The following is a 20,519-nucleotide window of genomic DNA, read 5'->3' on the forward strand; positions in this document are numbered from 1 at the left end:
AGCGGCGTAAAACCATACTCACTCACTCACTATTCATATGTAGGACCCTCTCCAACAGATACATTACTAATGAACAAGTGTCTGGTTGGCTTAAGTCTGCTATAGCCTGTCAATAAGCACAAGATTCAACTTGACTTGTGATCTGCACATGAGATCAGATCCATGGTTTACAAGCCTGGCATCATGTACTTTGTTGTCCATAGAGTTAGTGAGTGAGTGAGAGTGAGTGAATATTGCTTAATGCAGCATCAGCAATGTTGCAGCTATTCCCGGCGGAGTTGTCCATAGAACAAGTAGTGATGAAATGCCATTGGGGATCTCCCAACATTTTTATTAGCTTATATTTGTGAGACATACAGCCAGATCTGCAAGGGATTTACTCTCTTCTTGTTGATATCTAATGGCAAAAAGTGTTTGAGATGCAATATTTATTTGTTTGTTTTATACATTATGATGGTGTCAACAAGATTATTAAAATTCAGTCTCTTATCTGTGGAACATTGCACACTGTTGTAGCTGGATTAAAATATTTTGGCAGTCTTATGTTTGAAAATTCATCTTGTAATATATGTGCAAAACTGGGGTGGGGGCACCAGTCTACCATACCTGATTCTTTTTATGAAAAATCTCCTGGATGCATTTGAATAATATGACTGAGGCTTTCTCTAATCCTGCTAGTTACATATAAACAATAATGTCAACTACAGAAGATTAAATCACTGGACCTTCTTACACCATCCAAAGTTATGTTTGCAAATGGGCCTCATATTGATGTACAATGATCCTCGCTACTGTAATGGTATTCTGTAAGGAAAGCTCTCTTATGGAGCTTGAAGTGATATACATACTTCATGAGATGACCTTGATAAGGATATGGTATTGGTGAAGTCAGCTGACAAATGATTACTGAAATTTAGTTGTTGATTTATTACATGTTTTTTGGCATTCAGGAAATGGTAGTGATTCCACTGTCTCTGGTTTTGCATGCACCTTTCTTGTATAAAATTGATTTAAAAAATTTCATAACAGTCACATTAACCTCACATAAAACATTCAGGTAAGATACAGACCTGCAAAACATTTTTCTTTAAGTATTAACCGGAAGCAAATGTATCGAACACTAATATTATTAAACAGGATAATGTGTGTGTTCCTGCGTCTTCGTTTTTGAAGGCATTTATAGTAATGCTTTTTAATCTTGACAGTTCAAGCAAACTATTGTAGGCTTTGTACTGAACAAACTAATGCTTAAGTTTTCTTCTCTTTTGTTTCAGGTTTGACTTTTTCATCATAGTGTGTCTGATCATTGCATCTATTTTCTGGGTGTTCAGGCTGATCAAAGTGGTTTACAACATCTTTAAGTACCTGGAGATTCGATCTTTTTATCTGTCAGCACTCAAAATATCAACAGTGAGTAGATTCAGATGTTGATCCAACATATCATATGTTATATCTAACAACAGATCTGTTGAATGATATTGACACGAATATCATTTCTACTTAAACACACTTTTTACATAATAGTTAAATTTAATAACAGACATAAACATTTAATTTTTAAACTTATCCTCTCTCATTTATTGTCCTTTCTCTCTCTCTCTCTCTCTCTCTCTCTCTCTTATGTCGACCGTAGTGTGGAAACACTTTAAGCAAAGTTGAACAAGGTTCCTGGCCTCCTTGAGTCCCTCTGCTGAACACTCCCCACTGCTCCCGATCCTGGTTCAGTGGCATGCTAAAAGCATGCAGCACTACCTCTGGTTGACCATGTGATTTCCCTGTATTGTCTTTCTTGTCGCACTAGGGTGCTGACGTGCTGTAACTGTGGCTATTGAACAGACTTAAATAACCTTTAACACCTTGGGTAAGAAGATTCTGCGTTAAGGGAAAGACAGTTGGGGTTGATTGCAAGAAGACCTTCTCCAGCTCGAACCTACATGCATCCTGAAGCATGCTTTGGTCCTTTGCATTTGAAGAATTGAAGAGGAAGATCAGGTGCAGCCAATGCGCCATGTTAGACGACAACAACTTTGCCATTTTATAGTAGATCAGGCTCGACTTTAGCTAGAGCAGAGATCGAAAGTAGAAAGAATTTGAGATGACTTTTTCCTCCAGTGGTTCGTCGATCACTGCGACACCGTACCCACCACTCGCTGAACAAGCTATATTCGGCGACCCCTCCTGCATCAGCGATGCTTTTGGTTTTCCCCAGACGTCAGACAAGTTTGGCAATACCATCTACTTTTGCAAATCCCCCGTACGCGTAGCAGCCACCTTTGGATGTTACTGGCCGGACTTCGGCTGAACCATCACCCAGATTCCTCACCCATGTTCAACTAACGTGTTACGATAGGATTATAAGATAATGATATTTTATTACCTTGAAAGGAATTCATTTTTGCATCAACACTGAGTTCTTCTTCAAAAGAATTAAGGTTTAGCAACACAACCAGTAACATGTGATATATAAAACAAGCACACTCTATGTGTGTGTACCTACAGCTTGTTCAGCTTGACCTGAGCTACTCTGCATATGCATGACCCGGGAGGTCAAATGGCACAAACGGCAGGTCGAGTTAACTTCATTAAATAGGGGGCAGAAAATGTTATTAATGTTGCGAAAAATGCATACATGGATTTGTTACAGAACTTGTCCCGGAAAACAACACTTCTGAAAAAACAATCATTTCATGTTTTAATTGAATTGTTTATACAGTCATATGCCATCTAGTTTGGTTTACTAACTTTACAATGTACAGACGTCAGTTACTTTCACAATCCGAATCACTCTCGCTGTCACACTCTACACCCAGTTCAATTATCACTTTTTCTATTTCATGTTCAACTGCAATATTTCTGTCCCAGTAGTCACGTAAAAGCCCGAATCAGAAACATTAAACCATCTGTAGCTTCTTTTTTAAAGGAAGTTAGGACATTGCCAATGATTTCTCGGCTGTTCGGACATGTTGACAATCAACTGACAATGGTGCACCCCTTCACACTAATAGACACAACAAGTTGTGACACGGTCACGCAATGCATTAGTATTCACTTGATCAGGTCAAGCTGAACAAGCTGTAGATGTATGTTTAACGATCATTCCAGATTCCAGACCCTCTTTCGATGAATGTGTTAGATGCGGCTACTACGTTTCATTGTGAGTGATGGTTGTTCACCATTTGGCGAATCCACGTGGTGCGTCAATCCAGACATCTTAAGATGGCGATCTCATGGGAATCGGCGAACCAACCAGGATCGGTAATCCCTTGGGACATCTTTAGACATTTGGCGATCTCATCTACTTAGGCGATCCCTCATAGGATCGGCGATACCTGTTCAGTTTTTCAGCGTCGGATCAGCAAGCCTCCCGGTATTGGTGATCCCGTCTTCTTCAACTGTCAACGTAATATCAGCTATTCTCCTGGGATCGGGGATCCAAGGTACGGGCTATGACGTTGGCCCTCAGACATGTTCATCAACCAGAACCCGTGCCTAGATTCCTCCCTCTACTGTACTACCATCACCAACCAAAGTGTGGCGATTGTCTACACCATCTCCCTCCTATTCATCCATCCCTCGTCATGAAGTGATCACCGTTCATCACCCAAATGGCGATATCCCTGGATGCTGGTTTTAAGTTTTGCCTGTCTTCAGCCTAGATTCAGCGAACCCTCCTTCTTCTGCTGGACCGCTTCCGTGGTGTAGTGGTAAGAGCGTCTGCCCGGAGAGCGGAAGGTCGCGGGTTCGATCCCCGATCGCGTCATACCAAAAGACGTTAAAATATGGTACTTGTTGGTCCCTGCCTGGCGCTCGGCATTAATGGGTACAACAAGGACTGGTCGGCTGAGAGTATAATTTGTCTGAGTGGGGTATTCATGCTTCACTGCGGCATGGTATCTCAGTGGGCTAGCACTATAAAACCAGTCTGGGCTAGTACAAGCAGCCGCACATACACATGCACACGCATGCACGTCGTCATATGAGCGAAGTATTCTCAAGCACGACGTTAAACCCAATTTCACCTCACCTCACCTCCTTCTGCTTTAAATGTAGAATCGGCAATCCTCATGGGTTTGGCGATCTCTTCTGTGACAGCCTTCAGTGATCTCACAAGATTTGGCAAACGCTCATGAATCACCTATTTCTCCAGACAGCTGCACCTCTCTCCAGCGTTTACGACTTACCCTCGGCGACCTGAGCGTTCACCGATCAATGTTCAACGAACCCCTTTGCCTCGGCCCCTGCGTCTCAGCCTTTGAGCTTGATGTTAGGTTCGGCGAACCTGTCTGCTTCAGCGATCCCAACAGTATTGGTGTTTCGGTTTATCTCCACCTATTCGTCACAGGCTACTAGAGCGATGCAGCCGAACCTACCTGTGTATTGAGATCATTCCTGAGATACACTACTCATGGATTTGACTTAATGGTGCAAGTCATGGCAACGGCTTTGAAGCAAGTGTGTTTCTGTATCAGTATCATCAACTCCAGCTCCGAGTTTGCCGATCTCACCAGTCAATGTTTGAGAAATCTCCTCTCCTCTTTCTACGAAATAATGAAGAGAGCAATGAGGCATGAACCAGCATTATAGCAAGAGACAGCGAGATGGCGTGACAGCGATCCCGCCTAAGCGGTAATTACTTCCAGTTCTACCTTGTCATTCCATCAGTATGTTCAGTGTGTGTGAAGGTTCGACTATATATTCGACAGAATGAAGTACCTGTGCACCGGATCTATAACATCAACAGGTACTACTGCATACTGGAAATTAACGAAGAGAGCAGTGAAGCACACAGCAAGACAACTTACTTGATGCCATTCACTCCCACTGATCACTTCTACATGGACACTTCACTATGCGGATGGGGAGCTTATCTTCAAGATCGTCAAGTGGCAGGGCTATGGTCCCCAGTAGAACAGACGTGTCACATCAATGAGGTCAATCTGGCGAGATTCTATGATCAACCAATCCTCTTGTGCGATGGGACAACCCCACGGTCGGGTGGTTTATCTATCATCAAGGGTCAACAGGGTCCTCGCACCTGTTAGACTGGACTCTTAAGTTCTTTCATCTGATTGACTCTCTGAGCATTACAGTGAGAGCAGCTCACATCCTCATCATCGCTGACTCACTGTTACGACCAGACCATCCATCCCCAACAAAATGGAAACTTCACCCTCAGGTCTTCCAGTCGGTCTGCCTTCCAATCACCAACCCTGTTTGCGACCAGGTTCAACAACCAAATACCTAGATTTGTGTCACCAATCCCAGATCTTCTAGCTTGGGATCACGACATACTGGCGATTCCCTGGGACAAGGTAAACGCTTACATTCCCACCATGAGCACTCCTTCCACAAGTACTTCAAAAGCTCCAATCGACCAAGAAGATGATACTGCTTTTGGTTTCGCCTTATTGGCCGACCAGAAGTTGATTCCTTGACCTGCTAAACCTTGATGACAGGAACCCAGTACCTCTTCCCAACAGCGATGATCTACTGATCCACTCCCACGCAGATCGTCTACATTGTGCACAGCGAAACGTTCCATCTACACGTTTGGTACATCTGCAGAGATCTTCATCGCCAAGGGTTATTCAAAGAGAGTGGCTTCTGCTATCACTACGGCACATTGTACTTCAAATCGCTCCTTGTACTGTGATATATGAAGAACTTCCAACGTTATTGCAAAGTAAATGGCATACATCACCAACTACCTTCAGCATCTATGTTCTTCCAGAAATCTCAAGGGGTCTACTCTTGACACTTATCTGACAAAATTTCCACAGTGCCTGAACTTCAGTCTCTTCTGCGCTCCTACAAGTTGGCCAATCAGACCAAGAAATTCCGGCCTCAAGCTTGGGATTTATCGGTCGTGCTTAGACATCTCACATGACTATGAACCGTTAGCTGGGAAGAGTTGAGCGCATTTCATTTAAGACCTTCTTCCTCGTAGCCTTGACTACGGCAGCACTCTCGGAGCTCCATGTGCTGGGCATCAACCATGTGCACTTTGAGAAGAAGAAACATGGCAGAGTGTTCTTAGGGCTTCGATGGGACTTCATGGCTAAGAACCAACTGCCAGGACAACCAGACAGGCTATTCAACTTACCACTGTTGTCCACTATCCTTGGGCCTGACAACATCGAAGACTTTACGCTCTGGCCTTTCAGGGCATTGAGAATCTCCATTAAGGCTTCACAAGAACATCAAGAGACAGAGAAAGTGCCTTCATCCCACTGTCTCCGTCCTCATCAGCGGAAGTATCTTGCACAACATTAGCTTGAGATATACCATCCTGCAAGCTTATAAGTTTGCAAATCTCCCTCCTCCAGCAGCATTGAATCTTCATGAGACAAGATCATTTGGCATGCACCATGGCTCTTCACAGCAACTGCTCTCTACCATCGATTATAGAGATCTGCTTCAGGAGGTCAGAGACATTGTTTGCATCCCACAACCTACATGACCTGCCATGACCGACGTGGAGGGACTTCACCAGTTTGGTGCTGGTGCAGCAGTTATCAACAGCCCATCAATGCACATAACAGGTATTTGTTCCGTTCACGATCATCTACCCTGTAACCAAGTATTCAAAGATGTCCCGAGTTAATGTGGTTTTCAGCCGAAACCTTTGTTCAAGACAAAGGGGCAGAGATCGGCAAGTATACAACACTATTCCTCTTTATGTGAGGTTGGGCTTTAGAGACACCTCTCTGGTTTGCTGACCAGATTGTTGGAGTACAGTCATTCCTTTGACTTCATTAAAGACTCTCTTGTACTCTTGTACACATAGGTTCTCGACACTCATGCTTACTGACCTCTACTCGTTGAACAATTACGTCAATGAAGTGTGAATACTGAATTCCTTCGGAGTTTTCAAAGCATTCCGCTCCAAGGTTCATGGAGACATTTGGAGTTACGTCCACACGGACAACCCAGGGCTACTCAATGTTACCCAGAACTGAACATTAAACTTGTTGAGCGTAATGGGCCATCTTTCCCTTTTTCCCAGGTGGAGACTGTGGGGAGTGGTTTTAAAGCAGAGGCTCGCTGTGTCAAAGTTCCTAGAACTTTTGCCAATCAGGGCTATTCTGGTAAATCGGATAGATGTTAGGTGTACTTGCCGATCTCTGCCCCTTTGTCTTGAACGAAGGCTTCGGCTGAAAACCACATTAACTCGGGACTACCCACTCCCTGGGAGTTTTGGTACTGTGTAAGCTAAGGGGTTAAGGAAGAAGCAACCCAGCATAGGTACAAGTTCAACGGCCTTATCAGGAGATAGCACTTGTAAAAGCCTCCTTGTGTGTTATTGCTTCATCATGGTTGTTTTTTACTAGACATTGGGGAATCTGCGAAAAATCTTTAATAATTAGAAAATTTTAACTATAAATTGTATATTTATAATACTTATGCTATCTTACCAATTGACGCCTGCTCGACCATCCCCACTTTGCAGATTTCTACTATTACATTGCTCCAAGACGAGAATGACAAAACAAGGAAGTCACATGGTCTACCTGAGGTAGTGCTGCATGCTTTTAGCAAGCCAGTGAACCAGGATCGGGAGCAGTGGGGAGTATTTGGCCGAGGGACTCAAGGAGGCCAGGAACCTTGTTCAACTTTGCTTAAACAGTGTGTTTCCACTCTACGGTCGACATAAGAGAGAGAGAGAGAGAGAGAGAGAGTACAATATGTGAGATAGGACAAGTATTATAAATATACAATTTATAGTTAAAATTTTAAGTATTAATATACAGTCGAGCACAGTTGTGTCAAACTCAGATAACTCGATATCTCAGTTGTCTTGATATAACATATCGGTCCCGTCAAAATCCTTCATAATTTATCATTATTCAAACTCTTTTAACTCGATACGGATGTCTCGATATAATATCTCGATATCTGCAAAGAAACTCGATATTCACCCACATTTCATGGGCAAGTATCCCTCTGAACTGAGGTTGTTTCCACATTTACACACGGTGCGACATTAATTAAAGGGATGCGGTAGTGTAAGCTAATAAGGGCTATTTTTCCTTATCCTGACTCATGCTCTTTTGCTTGTCTTCTTCTTCTTGCGAACATAGTGGAACACTTGTATCTCCTATTGAAGCTCCCTTCAATAAAGAATAGACGTAAAATCACTCCTACCAAGAGTTATCTCTCCAGCCGTTTCGGCGGGAAACTGTGGCGCCACCATGCCACTCTCTCCTCCTTCGCCCTGTGGGCAGGTTGTGAGAGCGCCTGTGTCTCCTATACGGCACTATATCCTTTAATTAATTAGTTATTCTCCTCTATTCTACTTTTATAGAGGTTTAGTTAGTATCCTACAACAATATGGTTGGATATTTAATCGTATTTAGCACTGTTTATTCACGGTATTGTCCGTATTTGTTCAGTTGTTTACATTTCATGATAACCTATTTTCGTTGTTGGTTTAGGTTCGCTGCTGCAGACTCGCGCGTTGATTGTGCCCTAGCTGCATAACAATATGTACTTCCAGCTATAGCTGTAATCTTTATCAGCTTTTAATTGAAATTCAAATTAATATATAATTTTTCTCCGTACTTAGACGTACTATCAACTATCTAGGTGACTTCCAAGTCATGGGTAAACTGGCTGAGTCCCTCATGAGCTGTCTACTGCTGTTAGACGACTTACTACCATCAAGTGACCTGCCGGAGGTGTCCTCGGAGGATGGGCGTGGGATGTTGTCCGCCTTACTTCGAAGACGTTGGCTTCTACATCGGACAACCCCTAAATGCAGACGTAGAAGACGCCATCCTCTACGCAGAATGAAGCCTCATCCTGATGCCAGTGAGAGGGCTTCATGATAAGCCACTGCTGATCATCCCAGAGATACAGCTCGCAGTCCGAGGGCGACAGATGAGCGATCTCCGGACCATATCGCTATCAACGCAGAGAGGGCAGCGCTACAATCATCGCAGACTATGCGATGCCATCCTCTACCCAGAGAAGGCTACACACCCCTTAGATGCCGACAACTCTACGGGGACGTCTGCGCAGACTACAAGGACTTTCTCTGCCGAGATTGTTCCGTTGACGGTACAGGGACTCTCCGATGATCAACCGATCATCTTCCCAGAGGTTCATCACAAGTAACGACCAGTCAGCTACGGTGACTTCAGCGCAGATCTCCACGGTACCCCGAGGTATCTACGATGACAACAGATGAGCGTCCTGTGGGCCACGTCGCTATCAATGCAGAAAGGGCAGCGCTACTACCACCGCAGACCTTCAAACCGGGGGGACCTTATGCAGGAGATGAACAGCGTTACGGCCTGGAGAAGAAGTCACAGCCCACAACGAGGTCCCGAGCCTTCGCGAAGGTTCCAACGCAGACGTCGTCTCTGAGGGACCCTCCATCAACGTGACATCTGGCAGCAGATCTACACTACAGGCCAGCCTTCGCGAAGGTCGCGAAATGCGGGACCCAGATGCGGAATCAGAGTTCGCGAAGGCATTCGCGAAGGAGAATTCTTCCATCCCTGGATACAGAATCGGACCACCAGCGTTCACGAAGGCGTTCGCGAAGGACCAGTCGCCATCCCCCAGATGCGGAATCAGCGTTTGCGAAGGCATTCGCGAAGGAAAATTCTTCCATCCCCGGGATACAGAATCGGACGACCAGCATTCGCGAAGGCGTTCGCGAAGCACCAGTCGCCACTCCCCATGTGCGGACTCAGATGAGCCTTCGCGAAGGCCTTGGCGAAGGACGTCAGCTACAGTATACAAGCATCTTCATCCTATAGATCGTCGAGGGATTCACCAGGACCTTCGCGAACCCACAGGTCACCCTACAGGCACAGTTCGTCGGGCTATTTACCACGTCGATCTCCTCGCCGATCTCCACGTAGATCCCCACACAGGTCTCCGCGCAGGTCTACGGGCAGGTCTCCATGAAGGTCTTCACGCAGGTCGTCACACAGGTCTCTAGCGAAGCAGAGACATCGCAGTACTTCGTCTCTCTACTGTACGCCACATGCCGTCTACCACGCAGAAACGCCGCAGTACTTACATTCTCAACAGAACGCTACATGTCATCACCGAGCCTGCGCGAAGGCATTCGCACAGGCCATCCACAAGGCAGAGATGTCGCAGTACTTAACTTCTTAACAGAACGCTACATATAGTCTACAACCTGCGCGAAGGACAGCGCTATCTTCAGAGACTGTCAACAGATGAAGAGCCTAATAAAGGATCTTCAGGCCGACTACCTACATCAAGGACATCAACGACGCTTCGCAGATCATCACGGGAATCACCATTTCCGTATATATTGCCAGGTAGGCAATCCCGGACTACTAGACGATTATCTACATGCAAGGCGCCATACAGTCACACCAAGCCGACCACCACGCAAATCACTACGCAGATCGTCAAGGTTATTCAACTAGGACACAAAGTAGCGTCATCCTAGAAGGGAAAAGATCTTCGTCGGTACAGAGACTGAAGATAGGTAATACAGTACAAGAGAGGTACTCTTGTCAGAATTCATCACTAGCTCGGATCTTCAGACGGAATCCAGGACGGGATTCACATAGATTGATATATCTACATTAGAAGATTCATGGCCTTATAGAGATCTTCACCTTCGTACAGATCTGCAGACATTCTCACTGGCGGAGTTCAACAGCAGCCTTGCTACAGTTAGGAAATTACATACTCGTCACCGATTCCCTGAGTAAAATTTACAACAAGTTCAGCATTAATTCTACAATTACGACGCTTCATTGATGTATGCAGTCTACAAGCTGACAACGTGAAAGTTCAATTGAGCCTATGTATAAGGACGACGGCATTATCTTCAAGACTGAAGTAAGAGTCACAGCAGCCAGGAAAACAGCCTACCCAGCATCGATATTACGGGCGAAATATTTGGCTACCGAAATATTCGCGTTTACCATTTAACCCTCGACACACGTGGTCACTGGTATAACTTCGGAAAGCTACGGACAAGACCGACGATTGATCAGATATCAACGACGGCACTAGATTCTACAAGGATCTTTTTCCTGCTACACCGGTGACATCACAGCGCGGCTAGCCTAAAGAATCAAAATGCTTTGTTTTGATTGGACCACGAGGGACAACGCCCTGCGCAGAGGTCGGACGTAGTTCACAGATCAGGAAATGGGTTACAAGTGACAACAACATGTCAGCGGCGAGCAACGCCTCCATTACAGTCCAGTTAGACTGGACCTTCGTGATTTGGCTGCCTTCATGGGGTTAGAGACCTCCCCTGTCATCATTGAAGACGAGGGCGTGTCAGCCAGGCGAAGTTCTCAACGATGACAGTCACAGAGTCGGCCATCGCTTCATTTCCTTACAGACACGGTAAGGGTGTCAAGATAAAGATACAAGTTCTTGTATCTCAAGCACTACTCTCTCCGTTTTTACTACGAAGTAGCGGAATCTGTTGGTTTTTCGCACGTCAGCACAAGACATGACATGCAGAGAGAATTACAACTACGCCCACTACTGGTCTTCATGAATGTACAACCGGACGATCCGGACAGGTTATAACCCATATCTATATATGGTGAACTCCGTGCGAGGAGGGTTGCAGACGCACCTAATTAGCGGGGTCGCAGTACAAGACGCATCTCTATGGGGACGCCATCTCTCCTAGAGTGGGAGCACACCTTGTCAACAATGTGTCAGCTGGGATATGGACCATAGCAGAGACGATCTGCACTTCCATATGCTGGAAATGAAAGCAGCGATAAACTCCATACTCCACCGGATCAGCTTTTTTATAAAATGCTCATCTAACGGTACACACAGTCACCTCCACAGTGACGGTCTACATCCACAGAAAGATCAACAAAGTTGGCGAACCTTCTGGACCTCTGCTTTCAGTTGATCAGCATAACAGTCAACCTGACTGTCCACAGCAGAGTATGCCACATTCCAAGAACCAAGAATGTGTTAGCAGATACACTATCCTGTCCAACGCAGCCATTCTCAACAGACTGGATGCTACATTCAGAGATCTTCAAACAGATCATATAAGAGATGGTTGAACCTTTAAGAGACCTCTTCCCCACAAGGGTCAACTGATAACATTCGTCTCACAAATACCAGATCCACGGACAGGGGGCAGCGGACATGCGAAGCATCTCCTGCCTAGGACTAAACACTTACGTGTTTCTCCACCAGCTCTAATACTTAGGGTATTGCAGAAATCAGTCAGGCGAGAGACCCACAACTATTTGGGGCACGCCTTTTGACCAGCGAGAATATGAATTCCTATTCTCATACAAGACCTAGGACTGCCTCTACTGCAACTACCAGAGTGTACGAATCTACTAGTACATCCTCACACAAAGCAGGCGACGGCAACCCGGAGGTGTTCGCTACACGCGGTGGACTGTATCAGGCATGCTGGAACAAGAGAGGATATTTCAGCCAGAACAGCGAAAGCAGTCACACTAGCTTTACGCAAGTCTTCACGCATAACTTGTCTGGCGACAAGTAGTGACGCTTCGAGACAAAAGATAAGTTTCGAGGATCGGCTTCACAGCCATGAAAGTGACACATCCTCAAGTGGCGGACTACCTTTGTCACCTAGACAAAGGAAGCAGTTAAAAGGGTCAACACTCTCAACATACCTAGCGGCATTGAGATCAGTTATCGTCATGAGGACAAGTGCAACTGACAAAAGTACCAGAGTTACTGGCCTTACTACGCCCTTTTAATTGGAGGACCAACATCAGAGATTTAAAGCTCCGGTATGGGACCTCAGCGTTGTTCTACGACATCTCACTAGTGACATCTACGAACCATTACAGAGAACATCATTAGAGTTCTTGACGCAGAAGGAGCTGTTCCTGATAACCTTAGTAACAGCAGCAAGGATGTCGGAAATACATGCTCCGGTTTTCAGAGAACACGATTTGATGCAAATCAAATATCGTGCATATGGGACTGAGATGGGACTTCATAGCAAAGAATCAACTGCCAGGTCATCCAGACAGACAGTTCCACGTCCCAACACTATCATCAGCCCTTGGACCACAGGATACACAGGTCTTATCCTTGTGCCCAGTATGAGCATGGAAAGTCTACCTACAACGATCCAGGTCCATGAGCCGGAAATTCAAATGTCTTTTCGTCTCGAAATCAACAGCGGCACAGACGAAGGTCTTCCGGACTAAGATATCAAGCTGGATCAGAACTGTCATACTACGGGCCTACAAAGCAGCAGGACTGGATCCTCCAAGAGCCTCCAACCCACATGAAGTGAGAGCTCTGACGTCAACGCTCTCTATACTTGGGAATCGCTTTATCAGGACGATAATGGAGGGCTGCTTCTGGAAATGGGACATGGTGTTTGCCAACCACCACTTGAGGGACATCGCCACTGAGGACAGCTCTTACATTCACCATTTCGGCCCACTTATTGTAAGACAACAATTGACAGTCCCACTAAGGCGCTGAGACGGAGTCTCGTCCTTTTTTATCGCATGACTTACTAAGCTTACACTCAGCGGAGTTCTGCTTAAGTCACAATGCACGTCTAACAACTAGCATAAGTGATATGACCCAGTACTTGTAAGGATACTTGTACAGGAATGGGTCGCTTCTCCACTTGGTGCTTGCATCAAGAGATAGAGTCGCAAAATCCACATAAAATGTTAACAGAAGAAAGGACCAAAAGTGAACTATTGTGGTCCCCCCATTTAAAGGCAGCTGGAAGGTCAGGGTCGCAACAGCAGCAGAGTTTACCAGTAAATACAGTGCCATTATGAAGTTCCCGTAAGGGGGGTATATAATGACGTAAAATTCACTAAAGAAATCCTAAAGTGCTTTTCCCACCACCTTTTCCGTCGGATTCTACAAGCAAAAGAGCATGAGTCAGGATAAGGAAAAATATGTAATTTTCTGAATAAAATTGATATTTTATACTTATCCTGACTCATGAGGTAAGCCCACCCAGCCTCCCCACTAGACACTTTGGATTTCCCTGCAAATTCAAGTGTCGGGCTCATAATCAGGAGAGAGTGAGGCATGTGGGCACGGTGGCGCCACAGTTTCCCGCCTAAACGGCTGGAGAGATAACTCTTGGTAGGAGTGATTTTACGTCTATTCTTTATTGAAGGGAGCTTCAATAGGAGATACAAGTGTTCCACTATGTTTGCAAGAAGAAGAAGACAAGCAAAAGAGCATGAGTCAGGATAAGTATAAAATATCAATTTTATTCAGAAAATTACATAATTGAGTTGAAGGTGTCACTTGTTTGTTATTTAATTAGGATTAATTAAGAAGGAATTAATTAGGAAGTACTCACTGATAACGGATTATAGTTTCGAATCAAAACATGCTGAGAATCCAATGAGGTCTTGGTGTAATCTTTTGACATAGCATGTGATTGTTGAGTTGTTTCTAAATTGCGGACTGAGGAGTCAGTTTGAAAGCTATTGTGTTGTGGGGCTATAAAATGATATGCCCTGGTCAGATGTCTCGAAATTCTTTCTTGGTCCCATGAATATCGAGACAACGGTGCTCGACTGTACGCTACTACACATTGAAAAACATGAACCATGTTTATGACAAGGGTTGTTTACACATATCAGAGTTTTACCTTGATTCACAAAAATGGGGGTCCCAGGCACCCCTAATTATTAGTTTTGAGGGTCCTTGCAGGCAATACGAGATGCTGTGAAGTAATGGTGTGGAGAACTGTTTGTTTTGATAAGTTCTTTAGAACCTGGAATGAATCATTTATGATCTTGACTGATATGGTGAAATGATGCACGTAACTGCTCTAAAAGAAACAGCCAAACACTTAGCAAAGTTATAGATGTGTTGTAGGAGCAGTGTACAATATTGTGCATCCCTCCTCTACATTTGTGCATACTGGACGCACATGTGCGCGTCGTGTAAAATCCTAACATAAACAGTTAAGAGATATGTTCTTGGCTGCCCCAGTATAAAAATGAATAAGGAAATAAAACAATAAAATGTGAATCTGTTAATGAGAAAGTGGAAATGGACAGTCTGTCAGTTCATCTTCAATAGTGATTGATGCTTGGCTATGTCTATGAACAATTACAGTTTAGCCATTGTAACTCCAAGGTGACACCATTGTCATGGGTGGGTAAATGAAAGCAAAATGTATGGATGATTTGATTCAGGAATTCCCAATGTTCCCAATGTTCGTTACGATAATATATGTTGTAGATAGTAGATATAAGATGGAATAGTTACTGTTATTAATATCTTATGTTCAGTAAGAGTTTGTGGTTTTACTTCCAGAGTTCCACCAACCCACTCCCCAGAGATACTTATATTTCTACAATTATTTTCTGTTATTACTTATTTTTATTAAAAAGCCCTTCTAGTCATCTAATTCAGGAATAATCTGAGTCTGTGGCCCTCTTGTCCATGTAATTTATTTTCACTGGGGTGCATCTTACAACAAGCAGGCATTGCAAAATATTTGTCAATGAGTGAATTAGTATATATTTTTATTTCATGTGACACATACGTATTCTAAGAAACTGAAGCTGAAACTACAGACATGGTCCCACCAGTACTAACACACCAATAAGTTCAAGAGAAGTGAATCTGATTTTCACTTTGGCAGTTTGGTTGAAAAACCTTATTATGCACATTCCTCATCCATTATTCTTTCAAACAATAACCCTGTTATGTCATTGCCATTCAGTCCTTTATTAAAAACCATCATAATTTCAACAGAAGTCTTATTCACTCTCAGTTATGTAGCATCCTTGCATGCGCAAGACATTTAACCTCACTTCCTTTTCATAATTGCAATTTCAACTCATAAATGTGTCTTCAACACATAAATGTGCACTGCTAATTTGGTCTTTTTGCTTTTTAAGTCCTTACATTAACCTCATACTTATACTGGTTAATATTGGTATTGTACAAGTAGAAGAAAATTGTTCGTGTCTAAAGATGTTAGGGATTTTGAAATGTTGTGTCAAGACTGAGTGAAAGATATATTGACAGTTCTACTGGGAGTTGAAAACAACATGATTGGGAACACTAATTATCTTTTTTATCTGTCATAGTGATTGATCAGAACATATAACATGGTATAACATGTATGTCAGGAAATCAGAAGTTGCTCTTTTTGTTACTACTTCCAAGGCCAGGCTAACATGGAATCACTCTTGGTCAATAGTTTAAGAAATGACCTGCTTCTGTTTTTCAGCTGTTGCAAGAACATGTATTTTTACTCAACCTTCTGGTTTGAACATATACTTTTGACTCAACCTTTTTTGAGATAATCATCTGAACAGATGTTCATGTTTTTTTTTTTAATATTTCAACTTTTGAAAGGCTATATGAAAGCCAATATGAATTGGTCAAAGGTTACATGGTAAAGACTACACCTAGTCTCAGATTGTTATCTGTACAGAATACTTTCATGTTCATACTTTTGTATGCATTTTCTAAGCTATCAAATGTGATTTTAGTCAAGAAGGTTTCTTAAGTACTTTTGAAAATATAACATTAGTTTCAAAGTTCATTAATATGGTGCCTTATGGTGAGATCGAGTCAACCATTTCCATGTGACATTTGTCTTGACTGGTTTCAGACAGACCTTCCAAACATGACATGGCATGAAGTACAGAGATGTTTGCTGGAAGTTCAGAAGGAGCAGCATCTGTGTATCCACAAACAGGAACTTAATGAACTTGGTAGGTATGCAGTCAAAATTGCATCAGTAACAATTTTCAGAATTTTAGGGAGCCTATAGAGAAAACATTATAAATCATTTTATAGAGAGATAACATTTCATCAAAGTTTATTACTTTTTAAGTTTTTAACTCTCTTTGCCTAACTTCAGCCAAGTGAGCTTAAGTCAGGAACAATTGGTCATTGTCAATATAGGTTATTTTTAAACTTATCCTATCTCACGACTTGCACCTCTCTCTCTCTTCATTCGACCATGAGTGGAAACGAATTAAAACTTTGCTCCAAGGCCTACCTTGCCCCTCTCCCGTGCTGTGCGTGCCTTCTGTGTCAGTCGTGCTCACTAGTCCATGACAGCACGAGGCATGCGCAGTCCTCACCCACGTGATCACCTCACATACTCATTCTCTTTCTTGTCGCTCCACTGAGTGGAAGTGAAAATGTTTTCGTCTAAGATTTGCTTAAAATGGTTAAGCCTGTTCAGGCCAGTAAACGGATGTTTTGCGCCCGTTGTAATAAAGTAATTTCAGCATGGGACCCACACACATCGTGTGTTGATTATGTGGGTGTTTGTGACTGGGACACACGCTGTCCGAAGTGTTCAGGTCTGTCTAATGAGGCGCGTTTAAATTTTACAAACGTGCTTGTGCCAGACGTTTGGCAGATAGGGCTAGGACTAATTCTCCGGGGTCTGGTCCATCTCCCGCTAAGAAACAATGCTTAGATCGCCCCACCCTCACTGCTCACCGTTCTCAATCGCCCGTCTCTCCTGACGAAGATTTTATGGACGCTTCGTCGGATTCCTATTTATCTGAGAACGTTAGAAGGCTTTTAGGGGAGCTTCCCTCACCCAGTTTAAGTTCTCATGAGCGTACCAGGGTGGTAGTGACCGATATTTCTTCTACGCCAGACCTGCGATCTACATTATCTCGTAGGTCTGCTTCTTCGGAACGATCACAGACTTCGAGAACTTCTAAGCATTCATCGTTGAAGCGGGGATCGGCGCGGTTGGAACGTACCCGCTCTCCTATTTCCACGGCTGGGAGGAGTCGTTCTAGGTCTCATTCACTTTCCCGAGCCGGCTCACCCCGCCGAACCGGCTCTCATGGCCGAACCGGCTCACATGGCCGAGCCGGCTCACAATGCCGAAGGCACCCATGAAGGGCCACCTCCTCGTGGTGGGTGCTGGGTCACGCTAAGCGCCCTTCAACCCCCCGTTGTGGACCCGGGGGGGATATTTTGGTCCACCAACCTGTTGGCCGTGGGTTGCGCCCCTGTGTCGGTGGAGGACGGGAGGCTGGTGGTTGAGGGCACTGGTTCCAGGAACAGTGTTCCTTTGCCCAACACACCACTTCGCCCCTTACTTCACCTAGACGGGTGGTTGAATGGGCCCGGTTCAACCAATCGGCTGGTCATGCCGAGCCCTGAGCACTTAATTTTCTGCTCTAAAACTATTAGGCTTGGATTTATTTGGCCACAATATTGACATGTTTTGTTTGGTATATATATTGTATTAAATATGAATTTTCAAATTTGATAAAATTTGCCTAGATGCTGGTGCCAGAAGGCGATGGCTCATGGGCCAATCTTGTAGACTGATTACTTGTTTAATCTTTCTGCTGGAGTATATCATCCGGTATCCCTGGTGCTGCAAGTTGGAGATCCACTTGTAATTAGCACTGTCTTTATGATACTCCGTGGTGGGTGGGGAGCTCGGATGATGAAACAATATACATTCAATATGGCTTACTTAAACTCCCCAAAAACTAAACGTCCACTTGACAATGATGAAGAACAGCGACCTTCACAGTCTATTGATTACTGGCCACGGTTTATAGTGATTGAGACTATTGATAAAATGCCTCTGAAATTAAATCCGTTTGCAGTCTCTAAAGGCATTCATGGCATTGCAGGAGAGGTGAAAAACATTAAACGCTATGCTCAGGTGCTTTGTTAATCGAATGTAGCAAAGCGACACCAAGCATCCAACCTCCTTTCCCTTGATTCACTTGTTGGTATACCCGCTTTCAGTTTCTGGCGCACCGTACTCTTAACACCAGCAAAGGTATTGTACGAGATCGGGATCGATTGTTCGCTGACATGACAGAGCTGGAGATAGTCTCAGAAATGAAAGATCAAGGTGTCACCTTTGTAAAACGGTTTACCACCCAGAAAAACTCAGAAATCCACCAAACAAACACCTACCTCTTTTCATTTTCGCCTCCAAATGCTCCTCACTCAATAAAGGCAGGGTACTGCAATATCAGGGTTGACACATACATTCCCAACCCTCTCAGATGTTTCAAATGTCAGAAGTTCGGTCACGGTATGAACACCTGCATTATTGTCTGTTACATGCGCTCACTGCAGTGAGAAGACGATGTTACGGAAGATTGTGACAGCAACTTCAAAGTGTCGCCAACTGCTTTGGAACACACTCTTCTTCCTCTAAGGAATGCCCGATGTGGAAACAGCAGATGGTGATTAATAAACTTAAATTCACTAAAACATCAGTTTTCGCGGAAGCTAAAAACTCGCATACAAACACCAGGACAGGAAACATGCTGCGCCAATCACCAGAACACTATCTGATACAACCCCAAAACAGTCCCAAGTCTTAACAACGCCAGTAACCTGTCAAACGGATTTGACATGGGTGAAAACGACTACTCTCGGTGAAGTTTTCACCAGAACAATCCACTCAAACAACAGTTGTAATTTCCTCCCAAATCCAATCTGAGTCTGAGGATAATCGTGAAAGATCTGTACCACAGGATCAATCAACTTCTCACTCAACTGCAAAAGTCCAACAAGTCGTTAAAAACAAAACGAAAACCAAGGCCAGATTCAAATAAAAACTTCAAAGTGGCAGAGTCTCAAAGGGATCAGAAAACCAAGTTCAACTCTATAATAAATATGGTTCACTTGAGGACATGGAAGTGTCCGACTACTCCCATGCAAGGGCACATAGCTTGTCGCCCAATAAAAAGTGAGGGGTAGAATCCCAATCCTTCCACCTAAAAGATAGTCCATTCCAAAATATAGTACAGTGGAACTGTAGAGGATTAAGGACTAATTTTAATGAGTTACAGCTATTAGTCCAAGATTTGGCACCATCAGCTTTCTGTCTGCAGGAAACCTATCTGAAGCAGACAGATACTTTTAATTCACGCCAGTTTGTTGCATATAATTCTTTTTCACCTCCGGGTGACAGGGCCACTGGAGGGTCTTCAATCCTTGTAAAGCAGGACGTTATCCATAGTCCTGTAACGCCACAACTAGTCTCCAAGCTGTTGCTGTGAGATTAACCCTTCACGTTACCTTTACACTGTGCTCTTTATATATTCCGCCTTCTTCAACACTCCAGCAGTCTGAACTTCAAGCTCTCTATGACCAACTTCCTAAACCTTGTATTATAATGGGTGATCTCAATGGCCATAACCCGATCTGGGGTGGTACAAGCACTAACACTAAAGGTAAAATACTGGAAGATTTTATATCCAATAATGACCTGTGTATATATAATGACGATTCGAGCACTTATCTGCATCCTGCAACTGGCACGCACGCTCTTCTCTAGATTTGTCTCTTGCAGACTCTAACCTCCTCAATGAATTTGACTGGTCAGTCCACAATGACCTCTGTGGAAGTGACCACTTTCCAACTATCCTTTCAGAAATCTATCCATCTGAATCTATATCTTATACAAGATGGCAATTTTCCAAGGCGGACTGGCTCTTATTTCAAACTTTGTGCACATCTAAAATAAAAACTGAATATTTCAGTGATATAACTGATCCTATTGAGGTGTATTCTGACGCTTTTACATGAAA

At 43.8% G+C, this 20,519-nt stretch overlaps 1 protein-coding gene across 1 annotated transcript in view; it reads left to right on the forward strand.

Annotated features, from left to right (window-relative positions):
- Positions 1-20,519, forward strand: part of LOC124263234 (autophagy-related protein 9A-like) — a 216,914-nt gene that overhangs the window by 45,173 nt on the left and 151,222 nt on the right. Inside the window, exons 7-8 of the mRNA XM_046697826.1 lie at positions 1,275-1,410; positions 16,589-16,691. Coding sequence (XP_046553782.1) covers positions 1,275-1,410; positions 16,589-16,691 — 239 coding nt within the window. The remainder of the gene's footprint in view (positions 1-1,274; positions 1,411-16,588; positions 16,692-20,519) is intronic.

Source organism: Haliotis rubra, unplaced genomic scaffold, assembly GCF_003918875.1.
Source record: "Haliotis rubra isolate DU_JTF1 unplaced genomic scaffold, ASM391887v1 Scf873, whole genome shotgun sequence".
In the NCBI taxonomy this organism is placed as follows: Eukaryota; Metazoa; Mollusca; class Gastropoda; order Lepetellida; family Haliotidae; genus Haliotis; species Haliotis rubra.